The sequence below is a fragment of the Pleurodeles waltl genome, chromosome 1_2 (genome assembly GCF_031143425.1).
Source record: "Pleurodeles waltl isolate 20211129_DDA chromosome 1_2, aPleWal1.hap1.20221129, whole genome shotgun sequence".
NCBI classification, from domain to species: Eukaryota; Metazoa; Chordata; class Amphibia; order Caudata; family Salamandridae; genus Pleurodeles; species Pleurodeles waltl.
The window spans coordinates 478,620,536-478,636,191 of NC_090437.1; the positions used below are offsets into that span (position 1 = coordinate 478,620,536).

At 42.2% G+C, this 15,656-nt stretch overlaps 1 protein-coding gene across 1 annotated transcript in view; it reads right to left on the reverse strand.

The window, feature by feature from the left end:
- MCUB (mitochondrial calcium uniporter dominant negative subunit beta) overlaps positions 1-15,656 on the reverse strand; it is a 408,993-nt gene that overhangs the window by 23,325 nt on the left and 370,012 nt on the right. The window contains exon 7 of the mRNA XM_069241124.1: positions 8,459-8,575. Within this exon, the coding sequence (XP_069097225.1) occupies positions 8,459-8,575 (117 nt within the window). The remainder of the gene's footprint in view (positions 1-8,458; positions 8,576-15,656) is intronic.

Here is a 15,656-nt window from a genome sequence, read left to right on the forward strand (position 1 = left end):
ATGCACTTGGTTTCTTCTTGGCTACACCAGAACTCACTACCAAGGGCTCAGGAACTGGATTTGGCACCACTTGGCGAGTTAGGACTCTCAGCAAGAGAGCCCAGGTGCAGGCAGATGTAGTCTTTGATATCCCTGAGACTTCTAACAGGAGGCAAGTTCAGTTCAAGCCCTTGGAAAGCAGGATGTAGAAAGCTAATTCCAGTCCTTTCACTCCCAGGATAGAGGCAGCAGGCCAGCACAGCAAAGCAACAGGCAGGGTGTCAGTCCCTCCTACGGCATCTAGCTCTTCTCCGTGGCAGAATGTCCTCAGTCCAGAAGTGTTCTGAAGTTGTAGTCTCAGAGGCCTAATACTTATACTAATTTCTGCCTTTGAAGTAGGCAAACGTCAAAGGAAAGTCTTTGTAGTGCACGAGACCCTGCCTTTCCTGCTCTGGCCCCAGACACACTCCAGTGCCTGGGGCCTATTCAGTTACAGCCCTATTCAGGTGCAAGTGTCAGCTTTCCCTCCACTCTAGCCCAGGAAGACCCATCAGGATTTGCAGGGCACACCTCAGCTCCCTTTGTGTGACTGTCTAGAGTGAATTCACAAACAACCCAACTGTCATCCTGACCCAGACGTGTATGCCACAGACAAGCAGAGGCACAGAATGGTTAAGCAAGAAAATTTCAATTTTCTAAAAGTGGCATTTTTAAACGTACAACTTAAAAACAACTTCATCAGAAGATGCATTTTTAAATTGCGAATTCAGAGACCCTAAACTCCATATTTCTATCTGCTCCCAATGGGAAATTACACTTAAAAGATATTTCAAGGTAATCCCTGTGTTAACTTATGGGAAAGATAGGCCTTGCAATAGTAAAACCCGAATTTAGCAATATTTCACTATCAGGATATGTAAAACACACCAGTACATGTCTTATCTTTTAAATACACTGCACCCTGCCCAGGGGGCTGCCTTGGGCCTACCTAGGAGGTGTCTTACATGTAGTAAAATGGAAGGTTTGGGCCTGGCAAGTTGGTGCACTTGCCGGTTTGAACTGGCAGTTATAACAGCACACAGACACTGCAGTGGCAGGTCTGAGACATGTTTACAGGGCTACTCATGTGTGTGGCACAACCAGTGCTGCAGGCTAACTAGAAGCATTTGATTTACTGGCCCTGGGCACCTTTGGTGCACTTTACAAGGGACATACTGGTAAATCAAATATGGCAATCATGGATAAACCAATTACCAATACAATTTAGACAGAGAGCACTTGCACTTTAGCACTGGTCAGCAGTGATATCGTGCCCAGAGTCTTAAAGCCAGCACAAATGAAATTCAGCACAGGATCAAAAAAACAGGAGGCCAGAAGCCAAAAGTTTGGGGCTAACCCTGCACAAAGGGCCATTTCCAACACCTGCTCAGTCCTAAAGATTCAATAAAGAGCCTTGGCTGGATACTGACCTGACAGTGAATCATTAGGCAAAAAGGCTTGCCGCCAGCTGTTATGGCACTTTGAAATGAACTGTTGTACAGGCTTTTGCGCTATCCCGTCTTGATTATGGGAATGCTTTGTTCTTAGCCTCACCATGCTGTTATCAGGAAGTTGGAGACTGTACAAAATGCCGCTGCACGTCTGTTGACAAACACCCCTAAATAGGTCTCTGCCTCCAAGGCTTTGAGAGAATTGCACTGGCTCCCAGTGGAATCTCGAGAACAGTTGAATTAAGGCCCTCTGCAGTCAAGAACAAAGGGTGGTCAACAACAAGGGTCCCCTTCTTCTAAAATCTTTAGACTGCCCTTATCTTCCGGGACGAACTCTTCGCTCCTCGTCTGCCCATTTGCAGAAGGCTCCTACATTCCACAGATATCACTGGGGTGGCGAGTCCACTTCCCATCTGGCCTCCAGATTCTGTAACACTTAGCTCATGCTCCAGAAGCGCAGCTTCAGAGGCAATCTTTCTGTAAACCTTGAAAACCTGGCTCTTTGACATCTGAGTCTGCATCCACTTCTGACCACGTCAGAGTCTTTGGCAGCACTGGGAGGCCTCCAAGTAGCCATGTGCTATACAAGACTTTAAGAATAGAATTCAACGGAATGGAAGTTTTGTACAATTAGAAAAAGGAAGTTGTATGAATAAAAACAGCATTTAGCAGGATTTGAAGAACTGGTATCCTTGGATGACTTTGGTAGAGGAGATGCTAACTGCATACCACCTGATGCCACATGCTGTGACTTTACAAATGCCCTTCAGCAGTTGTGGGGCAAAAATCCACAAACTAAGTTGAATCCCATGTTTATGGCCAAGTGTGGTGAGAAGAATATTGATTTGCAGATGTTGTGAAGAAGAACAGGGAGGATCCAAAGAAGAAAAAGAAAATTATGAAAGGAATATGCATATAAAGTGTTCACCCCCCTGATCGCTCCACCAAGTGGAGTCCTCATACTTATCATGGGAGTTGAGAGGTGTCCTAGAAACAGCCAGATAATCCGATGGGATGGTACAGACTGTGAAGGGCAGAGGCTTCATCATTTCCACAAAGTTTTCTGATATTGGTTCAGGCCCTTATGGCCCTGTTAATGTTCTTAGTAAGTTACACATGCGGAGCCCTTATCCTCGCTTTATAGCGAATACCAACCTCAACTCTTAGCTGGACAGTTGGCATCACCCACAACAAATGGTTTGAGGAGAAAACGGTTACTAGTTATTTGTTTGACACTTTACGATGGAGTTCTGTTCTGTATATACTCAGCATATGCTGTTTGCTTCTCTTCATGTCGCTACATTATAAAATCAATAAAGACCCACTTGAAAGGAAAATATAAAGGGGTTTACATGTCAAGTCTATAGAAGAACATGTAGGGGCATACTGTAAATTTCTTCTACACAAATATCGCCCTATTGGTATTAATACAAAATCTAGATCCAGTGGAGCGATATATTTGCAAATTATATTTAGGACACAATATTTATGTCAGGCAACATTTTTGCTCTTGATAGTCTGACATGCATTCCGCCACCACAGGACTTACTTTTGTTTGTTAAACAAAGGTTATGTTGTTGGCAGTCAGTCAAAATAGTCTTTATTTGGCCAAAAGCCCATAAAAGATACACCAATAAAATACAGCTGTTTCCTAAAACTGATCAATCAATAAATAAATAACAAAGATATTTACATTTTTTTGTGCAACTGTAGTAGTATATGACGTCCTAAATACTTTGTAGACTTGTCAATCATGCAAATAAATCCCTTATTGGAAGTGAGATTTGGATTAATTTAACAACTGTCGAGCAGATGAATTTTGTAATAAAAAGAGAAACTCAGGCATATTGTGTTTAAAATTAAAGAGATGTAATACTGGCACCAAAGGTTTCTGCTTGGCACTGAATAAAATGTACACAACAGGAAGAAATAAACAGTAGATTGTTCTGAGATGTTACATGGACAACGGGGGAAGACCATCCATAGACCCTTCTCAAGGAAAGTGACTAAGGCATGAACTATATTCATCCTAAAACGAGGTAAAAGAAACCTATGTTTGACATCTGTTATAAATAAGAGATATAGTTCAAGAGACTTCAATATAGAAATCATACAATCAAATGAGGTTTTCTGTTTGGACCAAACTGAAAGCCACAATGGTCGGAGCCTAATTTGATCCTCCAGGGTGCCCATTCCCAACTCTAGATGAAAGATAATGTACTTTTCAGGACTGAAAGTAGCCTATGTAAAAAAAAAAAAAAGTATTTTCTGCCAACTCTATTCCCTTTAATCATATATAAGCCACACTTCATCCCTGTGGGTTACTACTAGTAAGCACTTACTAATATACTCAGCCAGGAAACCCCCCATTTGCCAGATAATCTGAAGACAGCTTCTACAGATTTTTCAAATTGTTGTATAGAAGTTTTTCTTAAATAGACCCAATTTAAATATGAATCAAAAGGTACTCCCAAATACTGAAAAGTTTTGACATTGTGTATCCGTGTGTCATTCATATAATGGGCATACTTTTTGTGGACCTGAGGTCCAATGTAAGATTTTCTTAAATAGGTTTCATAAAAGTTGCAAATAGGTCAAAAAATATTTGCAGCCCACTGGCTGCGCGGGCCACTAGGACCACATCATCTGCATACAAGATAACTGGGACTGGGCTGAGGCCTATCTGGGGCATGTCCTGTCCTTTAAGGTTAAGGTGACCCTCCAGCTCATGTACATAAAAAAAGATTAAAAAAGGAAGGGTGCCAGAACACACCATTGACTCCGCACCCACTGATTCCAAAAGTGTTTGACCACAATCCGGATCGATTCACCAAATCAAAAGCAGGTGAAAAATGCATAAAGGCCAAGTGCATTTTCCCCAGCCTTGGCCTCTCTATGATTTGAGGTCAATAAAGATTCAAGCACTGCTCTACAGTCCCTAAGCCTTGTCGAAAGCTGTACTGGACCTCCAATAGTATGGAGTTTTCTTGCACCCAGGATTCCAGTTTGGCTAGCTGGGTCCTCCCTAACACTTTTACAATTGAGTCAAAAAGGGGTATAGGTCTGTAACAGGCAGGATCCTCTTTGTTCCCCTAATTAAAAATCAGAACACTGATTCACCATGGCCAGAACCTTGGGGGATTGGACTCTGCAGAGGTTTTATGCACATTAGTATTAATGGGGGCCATAAATCCAGATTTTCTTGGCACAGATCAACTGAAACCCCATCCGGCCCCAGGACTTTCCTATTTGAGCTTTTGATTGTCACTAATTTTACTTATGCTAGTTAAAAAAAAACACAGGTTTAGAAGACCTTACATTAAAGGCTTGGTTAATGTCACAGCCATGGTGTTGGTCTTATATATATTGAAAACATTATGTTGCCATTTATTGGAATATTAGACATTATGGACTGTGTGGTAACCCTGGAATGGCTACACTGACCATCTGCCAAAGTTCCAAGGCACTTTTGTATTATAATCTACAAACTTTTATATCTTCTTTGTTAAAGCTGCCTCAAGATTGTTATAGCAGAGCATGCTTTGTCAAACCAGGTTTAGGGGTTCGTAGTGCAGCAACGAGCTGGATGCATTGTCAGGCTGGTAAATGTCTGGCACATCACTTTAAAGGAATTTAAAATAACTCAGCGGACACTATAGACCTTCAGACAAATCATAAAATCATCAGGTTTGTGCTGTAGCAGATCACAAATGATTTTTGGGGAATCTATTTTAGTCCAATTAGTTAAAACGCCCTTATTCTTTATCATAACCATAACCACATTCTGAGATCAACAGACTGTGTTTTATGCTTCCCATACATTTAACAGGCACTGACATAGGGTTAAAAACGTTTGAGGCAAAACACAGATTTTATCTCATAACAATGTTGTTGAAACATCTCCCAGTAAACCATGCTCAAACATCATTGCCTTCACAATTAGTCAGTCCACAGATCTTACTAGATAGAAAGGAACAGAGCCATGCATTTAAGTTCCCCAACCAAACTAATGACCTGTCAGCAGTAATCTGGGCGCAGAATCTGATTTAGTGCATGGATCACTTCAGGGTCTGTGTGGCTAAAATTGTTATCGTAGTTCAGCAAAAAAGTTTTATTAGAACCTGTACCCTCCTTGTAAACCACATGGTACTATGGGTTATCAGTAGTACAAACAGACGCAGAGTTGGGAAGACTAAGGCCCTGATTTAGATCTTGGTGGATTCTGTCCCGTCCTTGGTTTTCCATTGGATGTTCTGCCCCCGACTTAGCAGTCCGTCTGCCCTATTTAGATGTTATTGGGACCATAGACCATTTCCCTTTTCCACTTCTGTTTCCGACTGGACCCGACCAGACAAGTCCTGCTGTTGCTGCTGCCACAGGACCACAAAGGAAACACGACCCTGTCATCGCCAGGCACAAATGTCAGCATACCATATTACTAGTAAACGTTGTTTTGTCACTTAACATTAGCTCAGAACCTGTGCGTTCACATACATGTTAAATCAATTATTTAAAAAACTTGTGTAATGCATATGTGTGTACACTATCTGTGTCAGACAATGGAGAGACACCTGTAGCAATCATAAAGTGATGATATACACAATTTTTTATTTGGTGTAAGTATTCATTGCTAAAATGAATGCCTGCACTAAAATCTAAAAAAAAAAAAAAAAAAAAAGAATCACAATTTTAAACAATGTCAAGTGTGCAGTTTGCGACGGGACCTGTAAGTGAAATGTTGTGCTTCCAGTTGTGAATGTGAGTCAGAACATGTATCTCACTGTACCTTAAATTCCATTCCAATAACACAATGAATTGTACAGTAATACATAATGTGGGACAGACTTTGTGAAAGTAGGACTCAAGTCATCATTCATGTAAAACTTCTCTCATGTACATTGTTTTGGTACTGAAACACATATGTGACAGTGAATAATGTTCAGATCGTACTATTTCCCCTGGCTCTGTTGCCCTTAACATGTCTCCAGGCTAAAGTCCAGGGGTGACCTCCTCATTAAGGGGCATCTATTGGGCACATTATCTGGTACCTTAAAGCTTTGACTTGGGAGGGGCGTGATCAGGCGTGGTAGGTTCAAGGCAAGGTAAATGGAGAATTAGAAGGAATGAGAAAGGGTATGAAGGGTGGGAGTGGATTGGCTGGTTGAGGCAGAGGGAGCTGTAGTGGATGATGTGGTTGTGTCTGAATGTGTGACAGTTGCATGTGGGTCTGGTGTTTGTTGTGTATGTATGGTTGTGTGATGTTTTTCTTTGTGCAACATTCAGCTGAGTGTGGTTGTTTGGTTGTAGTTGTTGTGATGTGTATAGGTGTGCTTTTGTGTGAGTGTGTTAGTGTAGATGATTGTGTCATTCTGCTTGTAGTTGTGGTTCTGTTGTATGTGGGTGTAGTATCAATTATGTGTGTATGCTGTATTTAGGATGTATGACATTGTGTATTTTCTGCATGGATATATTGTGTTGTGGTGGAATGGTAAAGGATCATGGTGTGAATGGAGTGTGTTGTGTAGTGTGGTATGCAGGTGGACACATATGGCTATAGTATAGGAGGTATATGCTTCTAGAATCCTCTCCATAGCCACTGCCATTGTACCATGTACATTACCTCCTGCGACGGACTCCCTCCGTCAGGAATCTGCCACCAAAACAACACCTGCACAACTGTGACATCTAAATATGGTCATCAGGAACCCGCCAGCCTGACTGAGTACTGTTCGCCAGCATGGGAGTCCGCTGTCTCTGCAGCAGGCAGCCCTAATGCAACAGATAATAGTCTGTTGAGGTGGATGGCGGTTCAGACCCAATACATCTAAATACGACGGTTGGAACTCTATCGGCTTAATGGAGTACTTGGAGTCGCCGCCGCCACGGGACAGTGGTAGCCCAGCCAAGATCTAAATCAGGCCCTTAATCATAATAAGATGGGTAAGTCACCTTTAGCTTTTCCCTTATTGGATGGAGTGACAGGAACTACAAAACGAGTAAAACCATCAATAAAAAAAAGTGTTTTCACACCCATGTCTCCTGTAAACAAATACAATTAAATTGTTTAAATGAAAGGAACTCAGTCAGGGTTCAGTAGCTTTGAGTTAACACTACCAAAATCCAGGAAATACAGGGAAGAGTGTTTGAAAGAGATTTTGTCATACCCTCCTCCTACCCGTTTTACAGGTAGAACCTTACACAGTACCGTGACCACCTTTTCTTTGAAGAAGAATGACATAGAAGATTAGTTTCAATATACTTGCTCTAGGTATTGTGATGAACAGCATTGTGATATTTCTTGACAAAATACTTGTTATTTGAAGATGATTTCATCATATTCATCAACAATACCATGAGTTGTTGATGGCAGTGCCTTGAGCGAATGATGACTGCAAGGATGGTATCAGAAGAACAAGACAACAAGACGCTTCTGAGTGCATTTGAGGAATGTTAGATTAAGAGTTCCTCAACTGTGAATCGAATGCTGTGTCCAAATGTAAATAAAATTAAGGCCATGCTTCTTTTAGTCTCATTCTGGTAGGCAAAGTTTCAAAGCTCCACGATTCCACCAATCCTAGAATCCCTTGTCATCTGGTGTCGCGTTCCAGATTCCCATAAGTAATTCCCCATTATTCACAGGACCCTCAGAGATCAACTGTTGATCACATGGTATTGCCCATTTCGAAGAGTTACTGATACCCCCTGTATTGTTAACCCTGAAAGTAAGGAAGTATTGGGGACCTAAATACTGCATGATTTACTGCCACCGTGTAATAGGCCCCCATGCAATGCCACTGATTTGGGACAGGAGTGGTGGATAATAATGCTAGAGTGTGCTTAATCACATACTAGGCAAATTAGCATACTATGAAAGAGAGCTAAATATATGTGTTAATTGAAATACGACTGCTTTAGAAATGTTGGCTACAAACGCTGAAATGATTTCTTGTAGGAATCTGCAGGGAGGAGAACAGAACTGTAGGGTTTACCTCAGAAAGTTCCTCTTTTAGCTTGTTGTATCGCTCCACATCAAAGCTTTTTTTTCTGGCTGTCTTGTAGAAGTAGTTTAGCAATTGCCGATCTTTAATTTCAGGATAGACATAATCCTAATGAGAAAAGCAAACACAAAGCATTCTTCAAATCTTTTAATCAATCATTATGATTATTTGTCGGAGTCAGTTCACAGTAATAATGTGTTAGTTAGTAAATTAATGTTGGCATTCCCAGCAAAGCTCTCCCTTTTGATGTTCAATTCTGGAATGTATCTATCTTCTGTAGTCAAATTCCACAATTATCTTCTCTGAATACATCTCTCCACTTTCAAGTCAGTCAAAACAAACTTGCAAGAAATTCACTTTCTTTCAACTTACTCGACCTTCAGTAGCAAATATTTTAGGCATCTGCCTCAAATGTGAATTAATAAATGATGGGTCTAGTTATCATTGAGACCACTGAGCTCCACAATACAACTGAAAAGTCATCTCTAGAACTAGTCTTTGAGCCCAGGTTTAATAATCCATCCCACCCATTATCTTCCACTAAACTGTTATTTCCTTCTCTAATTCGGGGCAATACTTAAGACCCAAACCTGCACTAAATTCTTGGAAACCCATCAAATCAAATCAAATTTTTGTTGGTAACGGCTTACCCACTGCCCCAAGTATAACTTCGCTCTCAATAAACAACATATCAGTTGTTCAAAAACTCCTTTTCTCAATCAATTGTGACCTCTGACATTGAGAGCACCATATAAATTAACAAAAAAAAACAATCACAATGACTGACCACATATTCTTTTTGGTGTACTTCAAACTGTAGGCAGATTGCTGGTTCTATGTAAATACATATGTGCTTATTTCATTAGTTGGAACAAATGCACTACTACACACAGATTAAAACGTATTATTACAGTCTAAGGGTGTGATTACCAAAGTAGAGCATAACCGGCTTCAGAACACACTGATTACTATTTGACAGACTACACTCAATGGGGGACCAAAAGGGGATTTGCTCTAACCGACTCTCTTAGAGGTAGGGGAAGAATTTCTCTTAGTGGGTGATGCAATCAAGAGCATTTGCTCTTCTGGGTCAGATGACTGGCTACTACTCAGAAGTTGACTGGAAATGCATGTGGTATGATTGTTTTTGTGTGATACAAAATCTAAGAACTTGCTGGACACAAGGACAATTATTGCCTTAAACTAATTTATTACCCTATATTTCACAATATGGAAGGGCTGTTGCATTAGGAGTCTCAAAACAATACCAAGGTACACCATCTGACTCAAAAGGTATTTAGGCAGTCTCTCAAAGGTTTTCCCATAACAAATCCATAGCATTATCTCAATAGATTCAGTCATTCCCACCACTATGAAATTATTCTATCTAGAAAGGCCTTCTAAATCAATATTTTCATATTCACCTGTCACATCCATTGCATGGGAGACACTGCCTTTCAAATACTTAGTGCAGTCCTTAGAAAGTTGTTTCTATTTTATGCTGGGATTTTTCTAACTTTGAATGAGTGGCTCCACTTTCAGAGCCATCTCATCGGTGACCACCTTTAGTTTACTGGACCCATACAGTAGTGCTTGTTCTAATCCAGCTTTACATCAGTTAGCACCTGAAGCCAGTCCTAAAAATAACATGAGAGCTGCTGAAATTAGTAGAGGTGAGCAATGTGGAGAGAGAGGATACCAGCACTGATGTGATGTAATGATAAATGTCTGTAGAGCTATCAATGGTAGCCTCTTAAATGTCAATAAATGTGTGCCATTATTACTGCCACCAATAGGCCCATTTGGGAGAATAGTGTTGAAGAACAGTTTTCACTTGTTATACAAACTGTAGATGGGTGCTGAACTAAGTGCCATATTATTCAAGTAGCTCAGAGCTTTCATGGTAATCTTCCCATAATAGTGAGGAGAATGTCATCAATCATGTCTGGAATCACTAAGATGTGGAGACAGGACTATGCCACAGTGAGCTGCCACACGAACACGATCACCTGAAGATCCAAATCCTAGGAAGTAGGGCAGGCATAAAGGAAAAGTGTCCATAAGGACTGACCAGAGAAATGTTCACCGGTCTATGCAGAAGTTGAATCCAGCATCACTGCAGCTTCCACAAAAGATAGGGAGTGCTCAACTTTAGCCAGTTGTTGCAGGTGACTGGCATTTATTTTCCCTCAAAACAGCTTCCACAGCTCCTAAGGATTTTTTTTTTTTGTTTTCAGGGAAATCACGATCAGCGCGCATGGAGCACTGACATCATTTCACTGAAAACAAAAGTGAAATGAGCCGATCAGCTCATTTAAATTTCTCTGCATCCGTGCTTGCAGAGCTATCTCAGCCACCGAGCACCGATCCAGACAGGAAAGGTATTGCTGGAAAGGGGACAATCTCCCCTTTCGAATAGTACCTTTCCCAAGTGGATCCCTGCTTGAGGATCCACCACTCCACTAGACACCAAGAAGGCGGAACAGGACCTTGGTAAGGCCATTTGCCCCCCTGTATTTTGCCACTTAATGCCCCCACCCCAAAAAAATGGGCACAGTCTTTAATAGTCTCTGAACTGCCGCCCAGGGGGACATAAATCCCGCTGGGCACTTTTTATGTTTTTATTGGTTTAGGAGTGGGGGCATTGTCATGCCCATTCTGGCCAGTCTTTCAGCTCCCCCTTTTGGGGGACGATTGGGGCCATAGCCCCTGATCTGCCCCCCAGGGGGGGCCGAAATGCCACTATGCACCAGGGAATATTTGTTTTTATTAGTGTAGGGGCTGCCTCCTCACCCCAAAAAAATAATAGCCCCCAATCTGCTCCTCCCCCAGGGGGGCAGAAAGCCCACTAGGCTTTCATTAGTGTGGGGGTGGTGGCTGCCCAGCCAGAATGGGCATGACAATGCCCCATCCCCTAAAAAATGGGCACAGTTGTTCTATCCCTCCCTCCCCCCGGTCCTCATGGGGGGCAGATGGGGGCAATAGCTCCTTATCTGCCCCGTCTCCCCCACAGAAGACAGAAAGCCTACTAGGCACCAGGGACCGTTAGGGGCTGCCCAGAGTGGGCATGGCAATGCCCCTACCCCCAACATGGGAACAGTCTTTCTGCCCCCCTGCTGATGAAAGCATCTCATCCCAATGGCAAGCAAAATGAGATTTGACTCTTTTGGGTCTTGATTTCACATATGGGTCAGCAGAGCTTGGCTAACTCCCAATATTGTCCCACTTGTAATGGTGCATGGCTGCACTTTCGGGCTTGGGTAGGGTGCTACCTGGAAAAACCAACCAGACCCAGTCACATCTGAAAAGTAGACATCTGAGGTGTGCTTCAAATGCACCTCACCCCATTTTCTAAACCATAATGCCCTGCAAAACCTCAACTCTGCCTGAAGTTGCGCATTTTCCCTACATTTCTGTATTGGAATCTTCCGAAATCTGCAGGACTCCACAAAATTCCTACCACTCAGCACTGCCCCACTTGTGCTGATAAAAACTCTGCCCCACTTGTGGGGTTGGGCCTAGTGCAGTGACAGGAACGGATCCAACAGAGGTCAATCAGAGTCTCCACGCAAGCGCTCCCATTGTCCTTGGTTTAATCTGTTCTTGTTGCGGCAACAGGCTCAGCCACACAAGTGGGGCAGCATTTTTATTGGCTCAGGTGGGACAATGCTGGGTGGTAGAAATGTGGATGCCTGCAGATTTTGGAAGTTTGAAGTTTCCACAACAGAAATGAAAGGAAAATGCATGATTTCAGTAAACGTTGGAGATTTGCAGGGCATTGTGGGTAAGAAAGCCTAATGGGATTCACGCAAGTCACACCATCCTGGATTCCCCTAGGCGTCTAGTTTTCAAAAATGTACAGGTTGGCTAGCCTTTCTTATGTGCCAGCTGACATAGGGTCCAAAATCTAAAGATACCCACATCGGAAAAAGAGTGTCGGTTTTCGGTGAAAAAATGCGCTGCATCCATCTTGTGTTTTGGGCCCGTTCTTGTTGCTGGCACTATGTCTACCCACACAAGTGAAGTACCATTTTTATCGGGAGACTTGGAGGAATGTCAGGTGGAAGGAAGTTTGTGGCTCACCACAGTTTCCAGAACTTTTCATCACAGAAATGTGAGGAAAATGTGTTTTTATGGTCAAAGTTTGAAGTTTGCAAGGGATTCTGCATAAAAATCATGATGAGAGCCACACAAGTCAGCCCACCCTGGATACCCCAGGTATCTAGTTTTCAAAAATGTACAGGCTGGCTAGGTTTCCCTAAGTGCCAGCAAAGCTAGGGTCCAAAACCTAGAGCTACTCACATCAGACAAAGGGGTCAGTTTTTGGAGGAAAAAAGCACTGCATACATGTTGTTTTGGGCCGTCTCCTATCGTGGGTACTAGGCCAACCTACAAAAGTGAGGTATCATTTTTTTCAGGAGATTTGTGGGAGCACTGAATAGTACAACATTTGTTATTACCAATTGGATTTTGTTGCGCTTGTGCCTTTCATTTGTAAGCCAGTGTATAAGAAAGATGACATTTTGAAAAATATATTCCAAATCATACGCTAGTAATGGTCCCCACAAATTCGGAGACGTACAAATAACCACTGCTTCTAAACTCCATATCTTGTGCCCATTTCAGAAATACATAAGTTTCCCTGATACCCATCCTTCACTCTGCCTATTTCGCTGTAAGAATTGGTCTATACTTGGTAGTTAATGAAAAACAATTGTATTGTGCAGCTCAGTTGTTGGCTCTGGGTACCTTGGGTTCATGGAGAACCTACAAACTCTATGTATCCCCGCAACCAGAAGGGTCTAGCAGATATAATGGCATATTACCTTTGTCAATCAGCCATTATGACAAAAAGTTACAGATGAAAATTTTGTCACAAAGGCCAGTTTTTCCCTACGCATTTTCAAAATATACACATATGACCCTTTGCTGAACTGAGAATTTTGTCTACTTTTTAGAAATGTATAGCTTTTCTGGATCGCCCATGGTTTTCACACTGCTTTCCACCACAAACTGGAAGTAGGTTGAGAGCACAAAAAATAGGGCAAATAGGCTACCTCTTAGAAAAATGCCAAAACTGTGGTACAAAATTAGTTTTATTGATTCAGCTGTGCATGTTCCTGAAAGTTGGGAAGATGGTGACTTTAGTACAGCAAACCGTTTGTGGATGTCATTTTCAGGGAAAAAACAGACACTTATCTGAAGATCCTATTTCCCTATTTTTCTCAGTAAAACTCCAAATTCTGCTATTTTCTCGGTCCCCTCCAAGGGTATCCACAAACCCTGGGCACATTTAGACTCCCCAGAATGTTGGGGAAAAAAGGATGCACATTTGGCGTGGATAGCTTGTGTGCACAATAAGTTTTTAGAGGCCTAAGCAGGAACTACTCCAAAGAGCCCAAAAAAGCCTCAGCAGCAGGGGGTGGGGGGCCGAGGCCTAGCAACGAAAGGGTTACTAACTGCACTAAGAGGTAAAAACAAAGCATTACACAAGGAATGAGAAAGAGATACCCAGTTACTAGCTGACTTGTACAAAGTGACATCAGAAAACCTAGATAAATAGCGGCCTCCCCCACTTCAATCACGTGATTTTAGGCAAACATTTTATTTCAGCAAAACTCATTTTTCTTCATTATCGAATTTGAAAGCACTTTCAAACAGCTAAATTCATATTAACATTTGGTTCCAAACTACCCCTTTTAATAAGTACTGCTCAGTGCCACATGTTAAATACAATATTTTGTATTCTGGAGAGGCTTTATCATAGTTTACGTGAATTTTGTTGTATGATTTACATAGTAATATTTTCAGGGCTCAGCTCGTGCATGGGCTGAAAGATCCAGGCCCCAACCCTTGACTCAGCTCTGGCTTGGCTCTCCCTATTCATTTGTTGGCTCGCCCCCCTCTAAAATTCGGCACTGCAGATTTGTACTGAAGAACAAGTTACTTACCTTCAGTAATGCTTTTTCTGATGGATACAATGTCTACCTGTGGATTCCTCACCTTTTTGAATACTCCCAATGCACCAGCATTTGACAGAACTTTTTTCTTTCTAGCTCTCCACGTCGACGAGGACATCACAATGGTACGGCTCCGCATGTGACTCCGTCTGATGTCATCTGAGCCATAAGAAGTCCTCGCCGGTGGGCTGACGTCACTTTCACCCACTTTTTTTCCCGTGCCTTCAAGGCGAGCGGGTGAACACCAACATCACAAGCACAACATGTGCGAGCTCAACTCTAAAATGTTTTTATATCTATATAACAAAATACATTCTGTATGATATATATATATATATATATATATATACACACACATAATTTGCAATATACATCTATAGTATACATACATAACATCCTTGAATATAGTCCCAAAACAGTCCCACACTCGGCGGTGGATGCCTGTCTGCCTCTACCAAGAAATCCTGAAGCACCGAATGGGCAAAATGGTCATCCCTCCTCACTTCTGAGTCCAAACAGTAATGTTTTGTGAAAGTGTGGAGGGAAGCCCTGGTTGCTGCCTTGCAAATATCGACAACTGGTACACCTCTAGCTAAATCCGAAGTAGTAGCCTTCGCTCTGGCCGAATGAGCCCTAACGCCTTCAGGAGGATCTTTCTTTGCCAGGCCATAACATATTTTAATGCAAAGAATGACCCACCTTGACAACGTTCTTTTCTGGACAGCTTTGGCCTTCATTTTGCCCATGTAGCCGACGAACAGCTGATCGTCCCTCCTAAATTCAGACGTCCTGTCCATGCAGACTCAACGCTCTCTTTGGATCCAGATGATGCAGCCTTTCCTCCTCCTTAGAGGGATGGGGAGGAGGGTAAAAGGACGGAAGGGTGATGGACTGCCTTAAGTGAAAAGGAGTCACTACCTTGGGCAGGAAAGCCGCCCTAGTTCTTAAAACCACCTTGGTGGCATGGAAAGTGGTAAACAGAGCTTGCGGCTCACTATCACTTCTAGCCGACGTGATTGCTTTGAGAAAACAGTTTTAAACGTAAGAAGCCTCAATAGGCAATTAACGGTTCAAACGGCGTACCTATAAGGTACGTTAAAACTACATTTAAACCCCACTGAGGCATTATAAAAGGAGTGGGAGGAACCATATTAGTCAAACCCTTAAGAAACCTTAAAACTATAGGGGACTTAAACAATGAGGGTTGGTCAGGTAAACAAATAAATGCA